Raw genomic sequence first — 16,426 nt, 5'->3', positions numbered from 1 at the left:
AATGCATTGCATCAACTATGGGATCCTGACCTGAGCGGAAGAGTTGGAAGCTTAACCGACTGAGCCACCCAGGTGCTTCCAGAACGTATTTTTTATGTTCAGAATTAAAGAGCCTTGTAAATGTGAGACTGGGATTAAAGGCTCCTCCTGGGGTTGAGAAGAGGTTAGGAGGATGGGTGCAGGTTAGAGGCACCCCAAGAGGTGTGGGCATGATCTCCAAAGGGCTCAGAGAAGTGACACGGAAATGCCCATCCTTGCATAAAGGAGTCACGGAGGAGGCCAGCTTGCCTTGACCCAAAGGAGTTCTGTCAAAGCATTTTGAGGTCTGAGTCCTGGAGACCTCAGGCATCAGTGTCTGGGGCAACCACAGGGGGGCAGCATGCCAACTCGGAGAAGCTCCCAGAGGGCACCAAAGTGCCCCCTTACTTCCTCCCGCAGCCCCTCCACTCCACCCCCTCTTCCTTCCCGGAGTTATTCACCAACCCCCCCCCCTCCCCCCGGGACACCTGAGGGAAGCTGACTTTTTCCTCTCTGCAGCTGGAAGACTCAGGCTTGTCATCCTGTTGCGCCCATAGTCCCGCCCCTTTAAGTACAGGTGGCCTGGGTGGAAACATGGAAAGTGGAAAGGGGGAAGGAACAGGCTGGCAGTATCCATGGCCCTTGTAGGGGGGGTGGTGTGGGGCGGGGGTAGCTTGGCCCCTGCGTCTCTCGGGCGTGGTTTGTAGTGCCAACACCCAGCACAAGGGGGTGCTATCGCCCCACAAACCCTGCCTGGCTGGTCTCTGCAGTGGAGGGGGTGTGGCCAACCGGAGAGTGGGGTGGGTGTTTTTTTGCGCCCCTTGTCCAGCTTTCCTCCACTCAGAATTTATAAGCAGTTTTGTGCAGGCAAGTAGTGGGGGGCTCTGGAGCACAGGCCGTAGAGACGAGACTTTGTGGGACAATTGGCAGGAGCTTAGAGAAGTGTGGGGAGAAGAGACCTTTGTGTGGACCTTTCAGGTCAGGGTCCCGGTGCAGGCCGGACTGAGGATGCAGTCTGAGCATTGGTATTACCAGGGGCGCCTGGTGGCTCAGTCGGAAAAGCATGCAGCTCTGGATCTTAGAGCCCTGAATTCAAGCCCCACGTTGGGTGTAGGGATTACTTAAATATATAAAATTTGAAAAAGAAAAAAAAGAATTGGAATTTCCAGAAGAGCTGTGTTAACCCAGCCCAACACTGACTACATTAAAGGCAGGCTGTGGGGGGACTCATGAGGAGGCCATAGAGACAAAGTAGTTGTTTTGGAGTTATGAACCCATTACCTTGATGTATTTTTGTTTTTTCTTTTTAACTTTCTAAAGTTTGGGGAGAAATATATGGAAAGTTCATAAAATGTACTAAACGTACACGTACGGCTCAGTGATTTTGTAACTTTAAAAAAAATTTTTTTTTTTAATGTTTTATTTATTTCTAGGAGAGAGAGAGAGAGAGCGTGAGCAGGGGAGGGTCAGAGAGAGAGGGAGTCACAGACTGAAACAGGCTCCAGGCTCTGAGCTGGCAGTCAGCACAGAGCCCGACGCGGGGCTCGAACCCACGAACCGCGAGATCATGACCTAAGCGAAAGTCGGACGCTTAACCGACTAAGCCACCCAGGCGCCCCAGTGATTTTGTAACTTATGTGTACATGATACTTGTATAGATGTGTGTATAGTGCTTACAGATGCACCGCTAGAGCCATTGACTTGTATATTTCCACAACTTCCACAGGCCATTTAAGCCAACAAACTTTTATTAAGGGATCCTGCGTGCCTCGCACCATCCTACTCCTTTATAAGGAAGTGAGGACAAGCATGTTTGTCAGGTGGCTGTGATGGGGTCAGTATTATTATGAATCATAGTCATTCCCTGACTGACCTGTCCCGTCAGTGCCTTGGAGGGCGATGGCAGCCTGTGTGAGCTACTTGGAGGGACCATATTTTTGGAATCCAAGGTGGGATGAACTGTCTGCCGTGTCTGAATATACAAACTCACAGAACCTCTGGAAGGTATTATTGGATCCAGGATATATGGTCAGGGCAGCCACGTTCCTAGCACAGAGCCAGACACTGAGGGGCCCAGGAGAGCATTTTTGGGAATTGATTTTGCTCTCTGGCCTGGTGCTACATGTCTCTGGAAGCCAAGCAAAGGGTGACGTCTTTGACCACAGGCTGGATCAAAATGAGCTGGAGCTTGTCGCGTGTGTGTGAATCTGCTAGGCCTTCTGAGAGGCACCAGTCTTTTCCCTTCCTTTGTGGTCATGCTGGCCTTGCCCCACCCACAGCCCATCCTGCCCCAGATCAGGGAAGTGCCCCTATTGGGAAGTGAAGTGTGTGAGCAGGATGTGACCCAATGGTGAGGCAGCTCCCAGACCTGGTCTGGTCCCTGAGTCAATGAGCTACTTCAGGCACTCAAAGGAAGTCCTTCCGCCAATTCACTGCAGTGTAGACACCTCTGCTGTCCCTTCTACTGCCCCTCCCCACCCAGGTGTGGGTCTTTGGGGGCGGGAAGCTGGTCTCCTCCTCCCCTAAGCCACAACGGGCACATTGGAGAAATGAGGCGCCCTGGAGGAGTTGGGAAGCTGCCTGGGCATGGAGGCAGTGGAAGTTGCTCCCGTAGGGTGTGGTGACAGCTCTACTCTTGGGGGCCCAATCCTGCTGTAGAGCCCCTGGGTCCAGGACTGGTGAGGGACAGAGGAGGACAGAGGGGGGGCTGGGCCTGGCTGGGGAACACTGGCCTGGAAGGCACTCAGCCTTCGGCCCTGGGCCAGCGTGGAAAGTATGTGTGTGAGCTCATTTGGAAGGTGGCTTCTGGCCAGTCAGGCCTGCCTCCTTTCCAGGCCCCAATTGCCCAGCCCCCTTGAAGGCTGCCTCTGGGTCTCCCCAGTCTCTCAAGACTGTCTGAGGGAGGAAGGCAGAATCCCCCGGTTTAGGTGTACAGGAAATCTGAAGATGGGGGGGGGTAAGAAAGAGGTACAGGCACTGCAGGATGATGGAGCAGGCCTGACTGGGGTTTCCTTGGGGCCTCAGGGAACGGGAACTGTCCTCCGGAGCCCTTGCCACAGCCGCTCACTGCCGCCATCCCTCCCCTAGCTGCTGCCATGCGTCCCACTCAGTCCCTCTGGCTTCTGAGTCCTTCCTGCCTCTTCCTTCCCTTAGAGTTACCTGTTCCTGTCCCCCAAGAGGGAGGTGACTACAGGCAAAGTGGATTCCTGAGGAGGAGCCCTATTCCCCACACCAGTGCTGCCACCCAGAACAATAGGCACGCGCACACGTGCTGTCAGACCCCCAGAACACACACGGCCACCCAGCCACCCAGCCACATGGGGTCCACCCTGGAAGAGACACCCAGAGATGTGGTCAGAATCTAGGTGTACAGAAAAAAAAAAAAATTAAACAGACCTGGGTTTTAACTTTGGACTAATGAGCTGTGACCTTGAGGAAGTCTTCTCTGGGCCTCAGTTTCCAAACCTATAACATGGGGGCGATGTTAGTGCCTGTCACTAGGTGTTATGAGGACTTCACCAAATGTTGGTTTTGTGCCACCTCCCCTTAGCTGGAAAGGGAAGCAGGAGTCCAGAGAGGAAATAGGACTGGGAAGTCTGTCAGAGTGGGGAGAAGGGGCTCCAGGGGAGGGACAGTGAAGGGGCCAGCAGGGCTGACCGGGTTGTGTGTGGGGCATCGCCCTGCTCAGTCCTCTCTCTGCTAGAGAGCCCAGCTCTTCTTCCATCTTCCCTTCTCGTGTCAGTGACCCAGCCCCTGTCTGGCAGCCTCAGAGGTATGGGCCCAGCTTGTGGTGGGCACCCCGGAGAAGGGAGTCTGCGGCTCCCCGCTCAAACGTGTGGGGTGCGGTGGTGGGCAGAGCACTGTCTCTCCTCAGCGCTTGCCCCTGGTCCAGTCTCCTCTGAGGCCGCTTCCCTGGGCTCTGCCCAAACCTCCTCACAGATTCCCCTTGGCTCTCGCCTGGCTGTTCTAGCTCACATGTGCTGCTTTCGAATAAAGGAACTTGGAACCTTAGAAACTGGGTCAGGCCCAACGAACAAAGCGGGGTAGGGCCAGCGCGAGCAGCGCTGTCAGGCCTCTCAGGAGCCACAGGGCCCTCTGCTCTCCCTTCACCCTGCCTGACCCTGTGCGATCAGCCAGGCACCTCCCAGGGTCTCTGGGTGGGCCTCATGGGCTGGGTCCCTCAGGCCCAGGGCATGTCAGAAGCACGGGACCTCGCCGGCCTCCACCCCACGATTCTCCCTGCCCATGAAGCCTCTTCCCCCTCTTCCCCCTTTGTTTCTGGTCCTCCTGTTCCCATCTCTCCCCCTTGGCTTCAGAGAGCATCTTGTGATTCCAGAATCAGGGCCAAACAATTTCCTCGTGATGGGGAAACCGCACTCCAGCCGTGGCAGCCCTAGGCTCCCCCTCCTCTCCCCTCTGGCAGTCCCCCCTCCCCAGGCTCCACTGGCTCCAGCTGTGTTTTGCAGAACTCCCACTGGATAACATCTGTAATTGCCTCCAGATGTGGGCCACAAAAACACAAAGGGGCCATGAGCTCATCTTTGAGCTCCTTGCGACATGCAGAGGCCCCCCCACCCCCAACTCCCCCAGACAACCCCTGACTTTCCCGTGCCAGCTTCTCGGGGTCCCCATCCCCTCTGGTGAGGGTGGCAGGGTGGTGGTGGTGTCCAAATCCACTGAGACACACAAGCCATGCCAAACAGCTGTTGGCAGAAGAGGTGTAGGAGGCCAGGCATAGGGTCAGGGTTCCTGGCTGGCAGAGAGGTGGGGTACCCCTTCTGCCAAAGCAATCACACCAACCAGCCCTGAAGAGCAGCTGGATGGAACCCCTGAGCTAGGTGGGGCCAGCGCTCTTGGAAGAAGGCTGCGGAGGGGGCCTGGGCTGGAGCCCAGGGAGGGCCGGGCTAAGGCAGGAAGGGAAGGGGAGGAAGAAAGAGGGCTGCTCCCCTTCAGCTGAGCTGACTCAGCAACTGAGCTATTCCTCCCTCCAGGCTGGTTTCGGAGGAAGGGTGGGTCGCAGCCTGGGAACCCTGTCTGGGGCAGCAGTTTCGAAGAAACAAAGCCTTGTTATTCTTCCCTTCCACCCTGACCATCCTGCCTGTCCTGGGCAATGGGGGGGACGTTCCTGTTTTGCCGAGATAGCCGGCTCCTAATAGGCCCTGGGTGGCCCCAGTGTTCCTTCTGTCCCTGAAGCAGAGCCCCGGGCCTCGAAGAGGCTTAGATGCTGAGGGCTGGGGTAAAGGGCCTGCCTGAGGCCAAACATGGAGGATCCTGGGACTTCCAGGATCAAAAAGTCCCCAGTAGCAAAAAGAGGTCTGGGGAAATGGAGGGTCTGCGGCCAGATCATGCGACAGGGTAATGCAATTTAGGAAGATTTTCCAAGTGGCCTCAGCTTGACCACTTCCTCTTGCCTTGCAGCTCTGGGCCTCAAAAGTAACCTCTTGGCCGGGTGGGGAGAGAGCAGCTGGGCTCTGTGGACCACTTCCCTGCCCCCCATGGACTAAGTCCTACTTCCCAGCTATGGCCTGTATTGTCTCTTTGTCCACCAAGAATAAGCATATTCCTTTATGAAAGATATTAAGACCCCACCTCACAGAAAACACCAGTTACCAGCACCTTTTCCACTCATTTCTCTTTCTGAGAGAACGCAGCCACACAAAGAATGTGAAACACCATTTATTCTTTGTGGAAAGGTTGAACAAGGTCAAAAATGTCCTTAGAGGGCACTGACCCAGCCCCGCCCTGCAGGTTCCTGGGGTCGGATGCCTCTGCCCCCCACCCCCNCACCCCCCCTCCCCTGACATCCCTCTCCTCACACAGCCCCCACCGGGTCTCACTCTCCCAAGTCCCCGGTACCATGACCACCTGTGGTGGCCAAAGGAGACTTCAAATGGGTGGACTGGGTGGGGGAGGGGAGGCAGGACACCGGTAGCATGGGCTGAGGGGCAGGGGCATCAGGAAGTGAGGGGCTAACCTGACCAAGACTCACCCAGGCACCTGCCCCCTCACTGAGGTCAGCTGAGGCTGCCCCCTCACTGAGGTCACCTCCCTAACTAGGTGGCCGCCCTCATTAAGGTCCCAAGTCGCCAGTCCCTGGATGTGTGTTGTCGCTGCTCCTTTCTCTGGGCTCCCCACCCTTTCCATACATGTACTCTGGTTGGAGGAAGGGCACCAAGTGGAGTCGGTGTGCCTCTCTCGCGCCCTTCCTGAGAGCTCCAATAAAACATGCCCTTCCCTGGGTACCACAGCCCACCTTGTAGTGTCCCTGCTGGCCTGGCCTGCCCGGCCCCTGGCCATCCACTCCCACTGCGCCTCCCTGGTTAGCCTTTTGGTCCCGTCCTGTCCCCTCTGACTGCTCTGCCCCTTGGTCCCTACTCCAGCTGCCTGCATTTGAGCAAGACTCTTTCTCTGTGGCCTTCAGGCTAACCCCCAGGGCTCCAGACAGTTTCTCTCCTTGGCCCCACACCACCACGGTAGCCACACCTCCAGTCTCAGTTCTAACCTTGACATCCCCAGCCGAGGCTAACATTTGTGGAGGTAGGGCCGTCAAGGGTTTCTACAGCCCCTTAATGGCTCAGGCTCCTTCTGGGGAAGTTCTGGGGGCCAGGTGCGGCAGAGGCAGACCTTTGTGGAGAGGACTGACCCTGAGCTTTCCTCTCAAGGTCTTAGGGTAGCTGTGTACCCCTACCCGCTCCTACTCTCAGGGTCTCCCCCCAACAGCAAGATTAGATTCCTTTTAGCCAGAAAGAGTGGTAGGAGGCTGTAAATAGGGTGCTTCTGGGGGGCTTGTGGGGCTGGAATGCCCAGAGCCTCATGAGGTCAGAGTTCAGAGGTTAAAGGTACATCAGGGGATGGAAAAGGAGCAGATGACCCCGTTTGACCTTTGCCAGCGAGGTCCGAGGGTCCTGCCTTCAAGTGCAGAGCCAAGACATTCAGATGGGGCTGGACACACACCAAGCTACAGAGGCCCCTTGGGGTGGGGGGGCAGGGGCTGGAAGGGGCCGCCCCTGATCAGCCCCCAGGGGACCCACCTAGGGAAGAAGCAATGCCAGGGTTGAGGTTGAGAGAGGCAGTCGTGGGACAGAAAAGAAAGGAAGTGGGGGGCGGGTAGGGAGGGGGCTCGGGACAGGTGGGAGCAGCCCACCCACCACCACCCGCTGCCACTGGCCTTCAGGGGCAAAGTCCTCGTGGTAGGAGTGGGCGGGCGGCAGTGGGGGTCAGACCTTGTCCAGCAGGGAACGCTGGCAATAGAGCAGTCGTTTAGGGGTCCCGTGGCGCCTGAAGAAGAAGACGGCGAGGCCCACGGCCAGCACCAGGAGCAGCAGCAGCACGGGCAGCACCACGGCAGCCGCGCTCACTGCCCCGCCACCCTCTTCGTCCACCTCGATGATGATCACCTCGGTCTCCTCCTCAGTTCCCTCATCCGGCCGGCCCCCTGACGAGGGGCAGCCCATCCAGTCCCGCAGGGCGGACTTGGGGTAGCCTGGCTCTACCTTCAGCTTCTGGTTGTTGAATTTCCAGTATTTGTTCCCCTTGTAGAAGTAAGTGAAGACTGCAGGGGTCAGCCAGAAGGCGGCAAGGAGGACAGGGGATGGGGGCCGTGTCCGGAGGGCCCACAGAGAGGAGACGAACAAAAGGAAAATCTGTGAGTTGTGTGAGCCAGTTGAGTGAATCCCTGACCCTTTCTGAACATCGGGTTCCTCAGCTGTAAAAGGGGCAATTCTAGTGGCAGGCTGGTAGTGTGGCGGGGATTAGGGACCTGATGTGCAGAAAGCACTTTGCTCAGAGCCTGGCACGGGGCAAGAGTTCCGCTGTTGTCATCATTACTACTTTCCACGTGATACCGTCCATCTTTCCTCCTGTTCTTCCTTAACCCCCCCCATCCCCATCCTCCCTTCACAGACACCCCCGCCTCTTGCCCCTCACCTTCATCGCTGCCCATGAATGACCCTCTGGGAGACTCAGGGATTCCTTCCCAGACCTTGATGTTTTTGGGGTACTCGCTGTCCACTGCCCTGAGCTCCTCGTTGAAACGGTAGTACCTGGAGGAGAGGAGGGGAAGGGAAGCGGTCAGGCCCTGGGCATGTCCATGGAGGGTAGCAGGGTCCAGGACTGAATTCACCAGTGAGCAAAGGGTGGCTATGGACAGGGTGTGGGACAGGGGTTTTGAGTAATGAGGGCCTGCAGCTGAAAGCGGCGGAAGGTGGGGGTGGATGGGAGGTCCCAGGCTGCAAGGAGCCACTAGTAGCCTTTAATGACAGTGCCTGGCAGCTGGGGTGGAGGCACAGCGCTGGGGGCAGGAGGCGCCAAATGACCAGGTCTGAAATGGTGACCCGGTCACTTCCCACTCACTCAGCACCTAATGGAGGCTGTCTGTTGCTAGGCAATAGCAGACGCTCAGCCAGCAACATCCCAGGGGTAAAGTGGGTACTCCTGCAGGACTGAGAACCTGGTGGTGGTATCTGAGGAGGGAGGGCTGGGTCAAGGGGATGGGGGTCTCACTTGTTTCCCCGGAAGAAGTAGGTCTTTCCATTGGGCATCCAGAAGAGAGCAGCATCGATTTTGTCAGTAGGCAGTCCTCGGCCCAGCTCCTTGATGTGCTTGGGGTAGCCGGGTTCTAGAGAAGCTTCGTCAAACACCCAGTGCTTGTCTCCTGGGGAGGGGAGAGAAGGGCAGGCTCAGGGTTCCACTTGGGCTCTTGGGTCTCTGGAGAAGGCAAGTGGAATCCACTCCTTCAGGGAGACTCTCCCCACACCCGGAGAACTAAGGTAGAATGCCTGGTTACCTTTGAAGAAGACAAACTTGCCATCCTTCCTCTCGTAGGCAGTGTTGATGGATGCAGGCAGGCCCCGCCAGAACTGGCCAATGGGCATAGGGTATCCATCCATCACCTGGTTATTCCTCACCCTCCAGAACCAGCGTTCCTGGAAGGCGTCGAGGTGGGGACGGTACATTATGTCTCGTAGCTAGTCTTCTGGCTCAGTCCCCAAAGCGTCCCACAGCCTCCGCTCTCGTTCTTAGTCCTCCTGCTGCTGTTTCCACCCAGCCTGCTGGGCGTAGAGCCCCCTTGTCCCCCGAAACCAGCCCACTTCTTCCTCTCACCTTGAAGACAAACATCTCCCCTCGGAGCACGGCCACGGTGTCAAAGTTCCCGTCACAGATGTTGGGCCCATAGGTGGGGTTTTTGGGCTTATCAGGGACAGAGGGCCTGGAGGTAGTCCTGGGTTGAGGGGGCATCTTGGTGGGGGACCCTGACTCACTCCCTGGTGTAGAGAACATGAAAAAGGCACTTTAGACTTTGTGACGGGGCAGCAGGGAGGGGGGGGTGAGGAGGGGAGGAAAGAACAGATATATGGGCAGACAATACCCTTAGAAAGGTGTGGATGGACCTTTAGAGGAGGGTGAAGCAATCAGCTGGGGAAGGACAGAAAAGGTGGGCTCAAAGGTGAGAGAGGAATAAAATATATAGAATAAATAGGGGCGCCTGGGTGGCTCAGTCAGTTAAGTGGCCATCTTCGCTCAGGTCATGATCTGGTGGTTCATGAGTTTGAGCCCCGTTGTCAGGCTCTGTGCTGACAGCTCAGAGCCTGAAGCCTGCTTCAGATTCTGTCTCCCTCTCTCTCTCTGTCCCTCCCCTGCTCACACTATCTTTCTCTCTTTCTCTCAAAACTAAATAAACATTTTTAAAATTTTTAAAAATATATAGAAGAGGGGCGCCTGGGTGGCTTAGTCGGTTAAGCGTCCGACTTTCGCTTAGGTCATGATCTCGCGGTTCGTNAAAATATATATATATATATATATATATATATATATATATATAAGAAATAATGTAAAAAAAAGGGGGAGTGGAGGCAGGGTCAGGTGGGGAGGGGAGGTTGTAGGGCATGGGGGAGGAGAAGGGATGCATGGGCCAGAGAGACCAGGAGGGAGAAGGAGCACGTGTAGGCATACAGTACGCACCGTATAGTTGCTGGATGCCCCGGCGGTCGTCATCGGGCAGCACGAAATTCTCTGTGTCCATCCACTGGTAAAAGGGTGCCATGATGGCTGAGGGATCATTGGAATGCTCAAGGCCCAGGGCGTGGCCCAGCTCATGCACAGCCACCAGAAAGATGTCATTCCCTGGAGGGATGGGGAAGATTATGAGGGCAGCCTGGGTCCCTTCCCTCAGACCCCCTGCTTTCCCACCAGAGGCTTCATTTTCACACCTGAGGCTACCTGTCATGTTTTCCACCCAAAAAGCCACAAAGCCAGTCAGTGATCTACTCTGGTTGGAGGTGAGAGAGTGCTCTGGGGGCAGATACCAACACCAGGAAGACGTATATTAAGGGAAGTTAGGGTCCTATCTGGGCTCCGGTTTCTCCCACGAGTTGGAGGTGCATTTGCCTGGAAAAGTGGGAAGTCTTTGACCGGGAAGTCAATTATTGGGTGAGAGAAGGGACCAGAAGTAAATAGCTCAAGATAAGATTCCTGTTTTCACCAGAAGTTAGGCTAGGAGATGTCTGTAGCCCAGAGATCATGAGGTTTGTTTTGGGAGGAGGCAGGAAACCCCCCCCCACACACACAGTGTAGATGATGATTGACTCTCCCCAGGATAAATGAGTCCCAGGGCTACCTCACTCACCATTCAGATCCTCATTCCTGACAGTCCAGGGCTCGGCAGAGTCAAAGTGGGTGTCCCCTCCGATGTTGGGGCCCGGGAAATAGGCATGTGCTAGGAAGCCACCCTCGCCATCAAAAGGCGTGCTGTCACCATGGAAACCCTCAGCGAAGAAGATCATGATGTCCGCCTGCTTCTCATGGCCCTCTCGGATATAGGCATAGGGTACCTCTCGGAAACGAAGTGGTGTGGCGCTCTCCCACACGCGGAATGCCTTGCGAATGGCCTCGAATGTGGCATACTCTCCCACCTTGGGGGTGTAATTCTGGATGCTGAGGTCCAGCCACGTGGGGAGAGGATGGGAGTATGTTAGGATAACAATGGATAAAATTCTCCCTCCTTGCACTTTTCCCAGGTCTGCCCGACCTGCCCAGCCACCTTTGCTGACCTGGCACTTCCTGCTGCCTCACGATGGCTCAGCCCCAAGAACTGAGAGCTCAGGGGCCCCACGGGCTTTGGCTTTCTGGCCCTGGGATGTACCCCCCACAGGCTACTCCTTTCTCCAAGATTACAGCCCCTTGCCTCCCCACTCCCAAGGACGCTTCACAGGAACAGAGGTGAGTAGGACAGGACTCCTCAGAGTCTGTCAGCACAGGTGACAGGAAGGGCAACCCTGATGGGAGAAAGGCAGCTTGCCTGCTGGACTCACCAAAAAGTGATCTCATTATGCTGCCATTTGAGGCCCTGGATGGCATAGCGCTTCCTTCGAACATTGGCCTTGATCTCGGCTCCAAACTTATCAGGAACACCACAGCGGGGTCGCTTCATGGCCCTGGGGTGTGAGGATTGTAGTCAGGATAGTGTATGAAAAAGAAAGGTCTTGGGGGGGGGGGAGCGCCTGGCCTCAGGGTTAGTGTGGGAAAGGGCCAAGGTCATAGGGTCAGGGTGNGGGGGGCGGCCGGGGCAGGTGGGGATGGGGGGAGACTGTAGGGCATGGGGGAGGAGAAGGGAGGCATGGGCCAGAGAGACCGGAGGGAGAAGGAGAACATGTAGGCATACAGTACTCAGGGTCGGCATGTGGCATTGAGAGAGGGGGCAGGAGTCAAGGAGTCAGGTAGCAACCTCTCTGTGATCAGTGTGGTCTGTGGGTGCCGGACAGAATTCCTGCCAGGGTCCAGCACTTACTTCATGGTGTCTGCATCTGCCTTGCCCGTCACTCGCAGACCGTAGAACCTCTGCATGGCAGCAATAGCAGCTGAGAGTGACTGGGGTGAGCGCTGTGTGTGCGTTCGCAGATCCCCTGGGGGCAGGTACCCATACTGCTGCAGCCAGGCCTGTGGGGAAAGAAATGTGGCTTAGAGCATCCCCACTTGGCCCAAGGGGAGACTCTGCCTCCTCACGGTGCCTGGCATGCACCCTTGGCTTAGGAGGAAAGGGTAACTAGCTCCCAGGCTGGCTACGGCTGTGAGGCTGGAGGACTTCCCAGGTTGGACCTGAACTCTGGCCCAGGCCCCAGTATGACTTGCCTTCTTGGGGCTGTGGGCTCAAATGGGGGTAGGGAGCCGCAGCTCTGGACTTTGGCTGTAACTCTCTCGAAAACGGGAACCTAGATGGCTTAACTGAGTTCTAGGATGTCTTCTCAGAGCCGAGATCCCTCCAGCACTTTCCTCCTCCGTGTCCATGTTCTTGCAAATGTAGCATGTCCTACCTGAGAATGGGTTGTGCCCATGGTGGGTTGAGGTGGGGAGGCTGAAGGGGCTCTATTTTTGGTCCTGGCATGAGACCCTCTTGGGACAGGGGTGCCATGTTTCCAGGACCCTCACAAGCTGAGATCTTTTTAGAAAGGTGAGCAGGAAAGGAGCTAGGGCTGAGGCTGGCTGCCGAGAGGGGAAGCCGGGACGTTTGGAGGTGGTGCGGGTGTGATCCAGCCACTGAACCAAGATCTTGCCACTGTCCCCATCCAAGCATCTGACCCAGGGCTTGGGACCTAAAGGCCCATTTAAGGTTCTCAGTACAGGCAGTGGGAAATGCGGGTGGTGGTAGAGACTCAGTGACAGTATTTTACTTGAGGTATGTTGCAAATCGTTCATAATATAAAGGCTGGCATGCTGCCTTAAAATAGTTAGGTTTTTGGTGTTTGACTGAAAGGTACGCAAACTACAAAGCCCCGCTGAGAAAAAAAGAAAATCAGCCTTTATTTTAAGAACAATGGAGTATTTTTCTAAAGCCTGAAAAGTAAAATGAGCCAAGTTCTATATGGAATATGACAATGCTGGGATTCTCCAGTGGAGACACTACGGGCTCTGCTCCCTGGCTCTGGCTTTGCCTTCTTAAGGAGTCCAGAGGGGGCCTGTATTTCACCTGGGATGGAAGCTGGAAGTACAGCGGGGTAGAGGCTGCTGTTAGGTACCATACCCCTCACCCCAGGTGGTCAGGATGGATCTTTGAGTGGCCCTTCACTGAGTGGCCCTTCACGGAAGACCGGGCAGAAGCGTAGCCCATTGGGCCTGGGGGTGATTCAGGAGCAGCTGACTGGGGACATGTGCCCGCAGGGGCAAGAGTTGCAACAGGGTTCTGGGAAGTGATCCCCCAAGGCCGATGGGAGTTAGGGCCCAGAGATGTAAACAACCCAGCCTCTCCCCAGCCAACAGGCCTGGCCAGGACAACCTTAGCACCACCCGGCTCTGAGAGCCCCTCCTCAGGGGTAGGGGAGGGAGCAGAGTTTAACCTCTGCTCTACCACAGGGAAGCAGAGCAGGGTGCTTTAGGAGCTGTAGGCTTGCCCTGACCTGTGCTGGCTGATGCCACAGCTAGTGCCCGTGGGAGGCTGCGATGGCCTGTGCCCAAGTATGCAGGAAACTCCCTTTGCCCTTAGCCTCACCTGTAGGGTACACGCACCCCAGGCTTATGACCCCTGGTGGGGGAGCAGCTACTTCAGCTTTGGAGAAGCATGGGAGTGGGCTACTCCTGGAGCTGGGAGTCAAGAGGACTGAAGTCGGGCCCCCTCAACCTTCCGGGGAGCAAAGCAGAGGGGAATTCTCCTAGGGCAGAATGACAGAATGGAGGGAGGCAGGGAGGTGGAGAGAGTCCACATATAGGAGCTCTGGGAGAAATCCCTCTCCACGATGAGTCTTTCAAGAAAAGTAGGCAGGTCTAAGTCTCCACACCCACAAAGTCCACTCCGTGCTCAAGAGAGAAAAATGGAGACTCAGGCAAGAAAGGGACTTCCCTGGAGTCAAAGAGCCTGGAAAGGAAATGCCCCCATCCCTCTCCTCCCAGGCCTAGTCTCTGAGCAAAGCAAGAACCACAGAGAAGACTAGGAGGTGAGGTTGGAACCACAGAAGAGAGGACTCTTGTGTCTGCGGCTGGGTGGGGGAAGGGCCAAGTGCCAGACAGGCCACGAGGAGGAGAGGGCTGCCCTGGAGCTGGTGCAGGACTCTGGAGGCCTGGTGGGAGGGACCCGGCTGCCTGAGGCCTGGCCACCCCAGCTCGCCCTCCAGATTGGCCTGGAGAGGGAGCAACTATGTTAGGTCAAAAAACTCAGTTGGCTGGCTTTGTCTTCAAAACTGAGTGGTCTGAGTATTCCCCTTGGGGAAAACTCAAGAGAACCCCTCCCACCTCTGGCCTAGGAGTCCTGCAGAAGGTGGGTGGGTGCGTGAGGGGTACTCTGGCTCTCCAGCAGGCCCTGGATCCAAGCCTCTGGGCCTGTTCCTCCCTCACTCTGCTTCCCACCCCTCCGTGGCCCAGAAGCAAAATGGTGGTTCTGACGCTGAGACTGCCCATGACCCACTTAAAACAGAGCCAGGGCTGCCGCCCCTCCCCTAGGGGGCCTGGTGGGGCAGGGGAGGGAAGGCAGGGCAGGCAAAGTTGGCAGGGGACAGCCCCCAGATGCCCAGGCTCCTTTTGTTAGGGGCTCTCCTTGCAGACCTCCGATGAAGACTCCAGGCCGGGAGAGAGGATGCCTCCTCCAGCTGGACCGTGTCAGGCTGAGCCTCAGGGCAGATTCGCGCTCTCTGTGGTCACCCCCTCTCCTAAGGCCACGCTTTTCTTTTTAGCCTCAGATCCCTTCGGGACAGAGAGAGTGTGTTCTTTCTGGAGATGTTTCCTCCGGGGGTGGGTCCAGGGCCAGGACCAGGAGGGAGGAAGCCAAGTCCAGATCCCCTCCCCCTTCTGGGCCCCTTCCCGGCCCCTCCCGACCGCACCCAGGCCCTGCCGGGCTGAGTGGGTTGGGATGGCCCAAAATAAGAAGCTGATCAAATTCGTCTCCCACCTTCACCCCAAAATAAGAGAGAGAGAGAGAGAGAGAAAGAGAGGAAAAAACGTCCCCAGACAACTCCCACGCGGCTTCCTCCTGGGCCGGTGGGCCAGCGTCGGGGAATGAGTCTGGGGGTGGGGGAGCGCCCGAGGCGGTAGAGATTGTGCTGGTGCCCTGGGCCTGGCCCTCTCCCCACTCCCGGGTGCAACGCCCTCAGTCTCCCTGCAATTAACACAAAAAAGCAATTAACAAAAGCCAACAAAAAGAGCCTAAAGGCGTCGCTGGAGGTGGGTGGTGTGAGTAGGGTAGAGGGAGGAGGCGGCTGCTCGGCCGAGCCCCTGGCTCACAAGGAGAGCTTTGTGTGTACGGAAAGGCGGCCAGGGCGCCAGTCCCGCGACCCTCGACGCCAGGGCTCCGGGCCGGGACGCAGAGGGGTCCGCTCTGGGAGGCAGGGTGGATCCGGNCGAGCCGCGGCGCCGTCCACCCGAGCCTCCCTGGCAGCCCCAGCGCCGGCAGGCGCGGGCGCGGGCGCGGGCGGGAGAGCGCAGGAGAGTTGGAAAGTTGAAGAGACAACGAACTCGCGCACGTGACAAGAAACCAGGGCAGCGCTGGGTCTGAGCCGAATCCAAGTATTTACCAGGCTTGCTCCTGGTTCGGGGGCTGAGCTCAGAGTCCGGTGGAACCCGGGAGGGTTGGGGTGGGCCCCGCTGTAAAGCTCTTTGCAGGAAAGGACTGGGGAAGAAAGTTGGCGGAGGGTGGGGGGTTGGTTGAGGGGAAGCAGAAGCTGGATCGACTTAGAAGTTTGGAGATGAGCAGGGAAAGGAAGGGAGGGGGGTTCCTGGGGGCGCAGGGCCGAGACCTCCAACGCCCTGCTCTCCGAGGAGGGGGGGTTCCCTGGGAGACCCCCGGCTCGCCTCCCCGGCGGGCGCGACTACCGGCAGGGCCGGAGGAGCTCACTTACTTCGGGGCTGAAGCTGCTTTGGGCCGAGCTGAGGGAGGCGAGCGCGGTGGCGAGCGTGAGCAGGGGGAGCAGCAGACCGCCGGTGGGCCGTGGGGCTGGAGACATGGTCCGCGACCGTCCCGGCAGCCAGCGGTGCGGGCTCCGCGGTGGGGCCCAAGCCCTGGGGTCGTGCCGCCACTCCCTTGGGGCGCCTTTGTCTTCGGTGGGCACTGAATTTGGATCCCTAGACCGCAGTCCGCTTGGAGATGAAGGGATTGTTCTTGAAAGCGCCTGTTTGCTCGTCCCCTCTTTTCTGTTTTTTGATCTTTCTTCTGCTTAGTCTGCGAACTGGATAGCGAGCCCTCTCTCACTCTCTCCTCTGGTCCCTCCCTTCTCCCACAGCCTCTCCGCCCCCGCCCCCATGCCCTCCTTTCCCGGTGNATCTGCAGGGGTTGAGGCCACTGCTAAGGACGGGGGTCTGTGGCGGGGGGACCCAGGGGCCAGGATGTGGGAGACTTTCTCCCCCTAAGCATATTTTGGGTGGCTTGATTCCTCTGGTATTCAGCGTTTGTCTCACCTCAGAGTGGGAAGTATTGGGAGGCCCAGTGGTTGGG

General features: G+C 57.2%; 2 protein-coding genes across 2 annotated transcripts in view; one reads left to right on the top strand and one right to left on the bottom strand.

The window, feature by feature from the left end:
• Positions 1-5,811: 5,811 nt before the first annotated feature.
• Positions 5,812-16,197, bottom strand: MMP14 (matrix metallopeptidase 14). The gene is made up of 10 exons (XM_077770370.1): positions 15,834-16,197; positions 11,804-11,952; positions 11,328-11,450; positions 10,643-10,950; positions 9,979-10,140; positions 9,121-9,281; positions 8,804-8,942; positions 8,521-8,671; positions 7,945-8,060; positions 5,812-7,570 (listed from the first exon to the last, which is right to left on the bottom strand). Exons 1-10 carry the CDS (start codon positions 15,936-15,938, stop codon positions 7,236-7,238), a joined length of 1,749 nt encoding a protein of 582 aa, XP_077626496.1. The 5' UTR covers positions 15,939-16,197; the 3' UTR covers positions 5,812-7,235.
• SLC7A7 (solute carrier family 7 member 7) overlaps positions 11,140-16,426 on the top strand; it is a 49,744-nt gene continuing 44,457 nt past the window's right edge. The window contains exon 1 of the mRNA XM_077770375.1: positions 11,140-11,235. The gene's annotated coding sequence lies outside the window, so the exon portion shown is untranslated. The remainder of the gene's footprint in view (positions 11,236-16,426) is intronic.

The sequence above is a fragment of the Crocuta crocuta genome, unplaced genomic scaffold (assembly GCF_008692635.1).
Source record: "Crocuta crocuta isolate KB4526 unplaced genomic scaffold, BGI_CrCroc_1.0 scaffold175, whole genome shotgun sequence".
Classification (NCBI taxonomy): Eukaryota; Metazoa; Chordata; class Mammalia; order Carnivora; family Hyaenidae; genus Crocuta; species Crocuta crocuta.
The sequence above is the reverse complement of the archived record's forward strand: the minus strand, read 5'-3'. Positions and strand labels throughout refer to the sequence as shown.

Bases quoted from the DNA above. Each gene is read 5' to 3' on its own strand.
- MMP14 (XM_077770370.1), bottom strand. From the start codon at position 15,938: ATGTCTCCAGCCCCACGGCCCACCGGCGGTCTGCTGCTCCCCCTGCTC. The intron at 9,282-9,978 runs GTGCGTACTGTA...TCTCTACACCAG, and splicing joins GGGCATCCAGCAACTATACG to GGAGTGAGTCAGGGTCCCCC. The intron at 8,943-9,120 runs GTGAGAGGAAGA...GACGCCTTCCAG, and splicing joins GGGAGATGTTTGTCTTCAAG to GAACGCTGGTTCTGGAGGGT.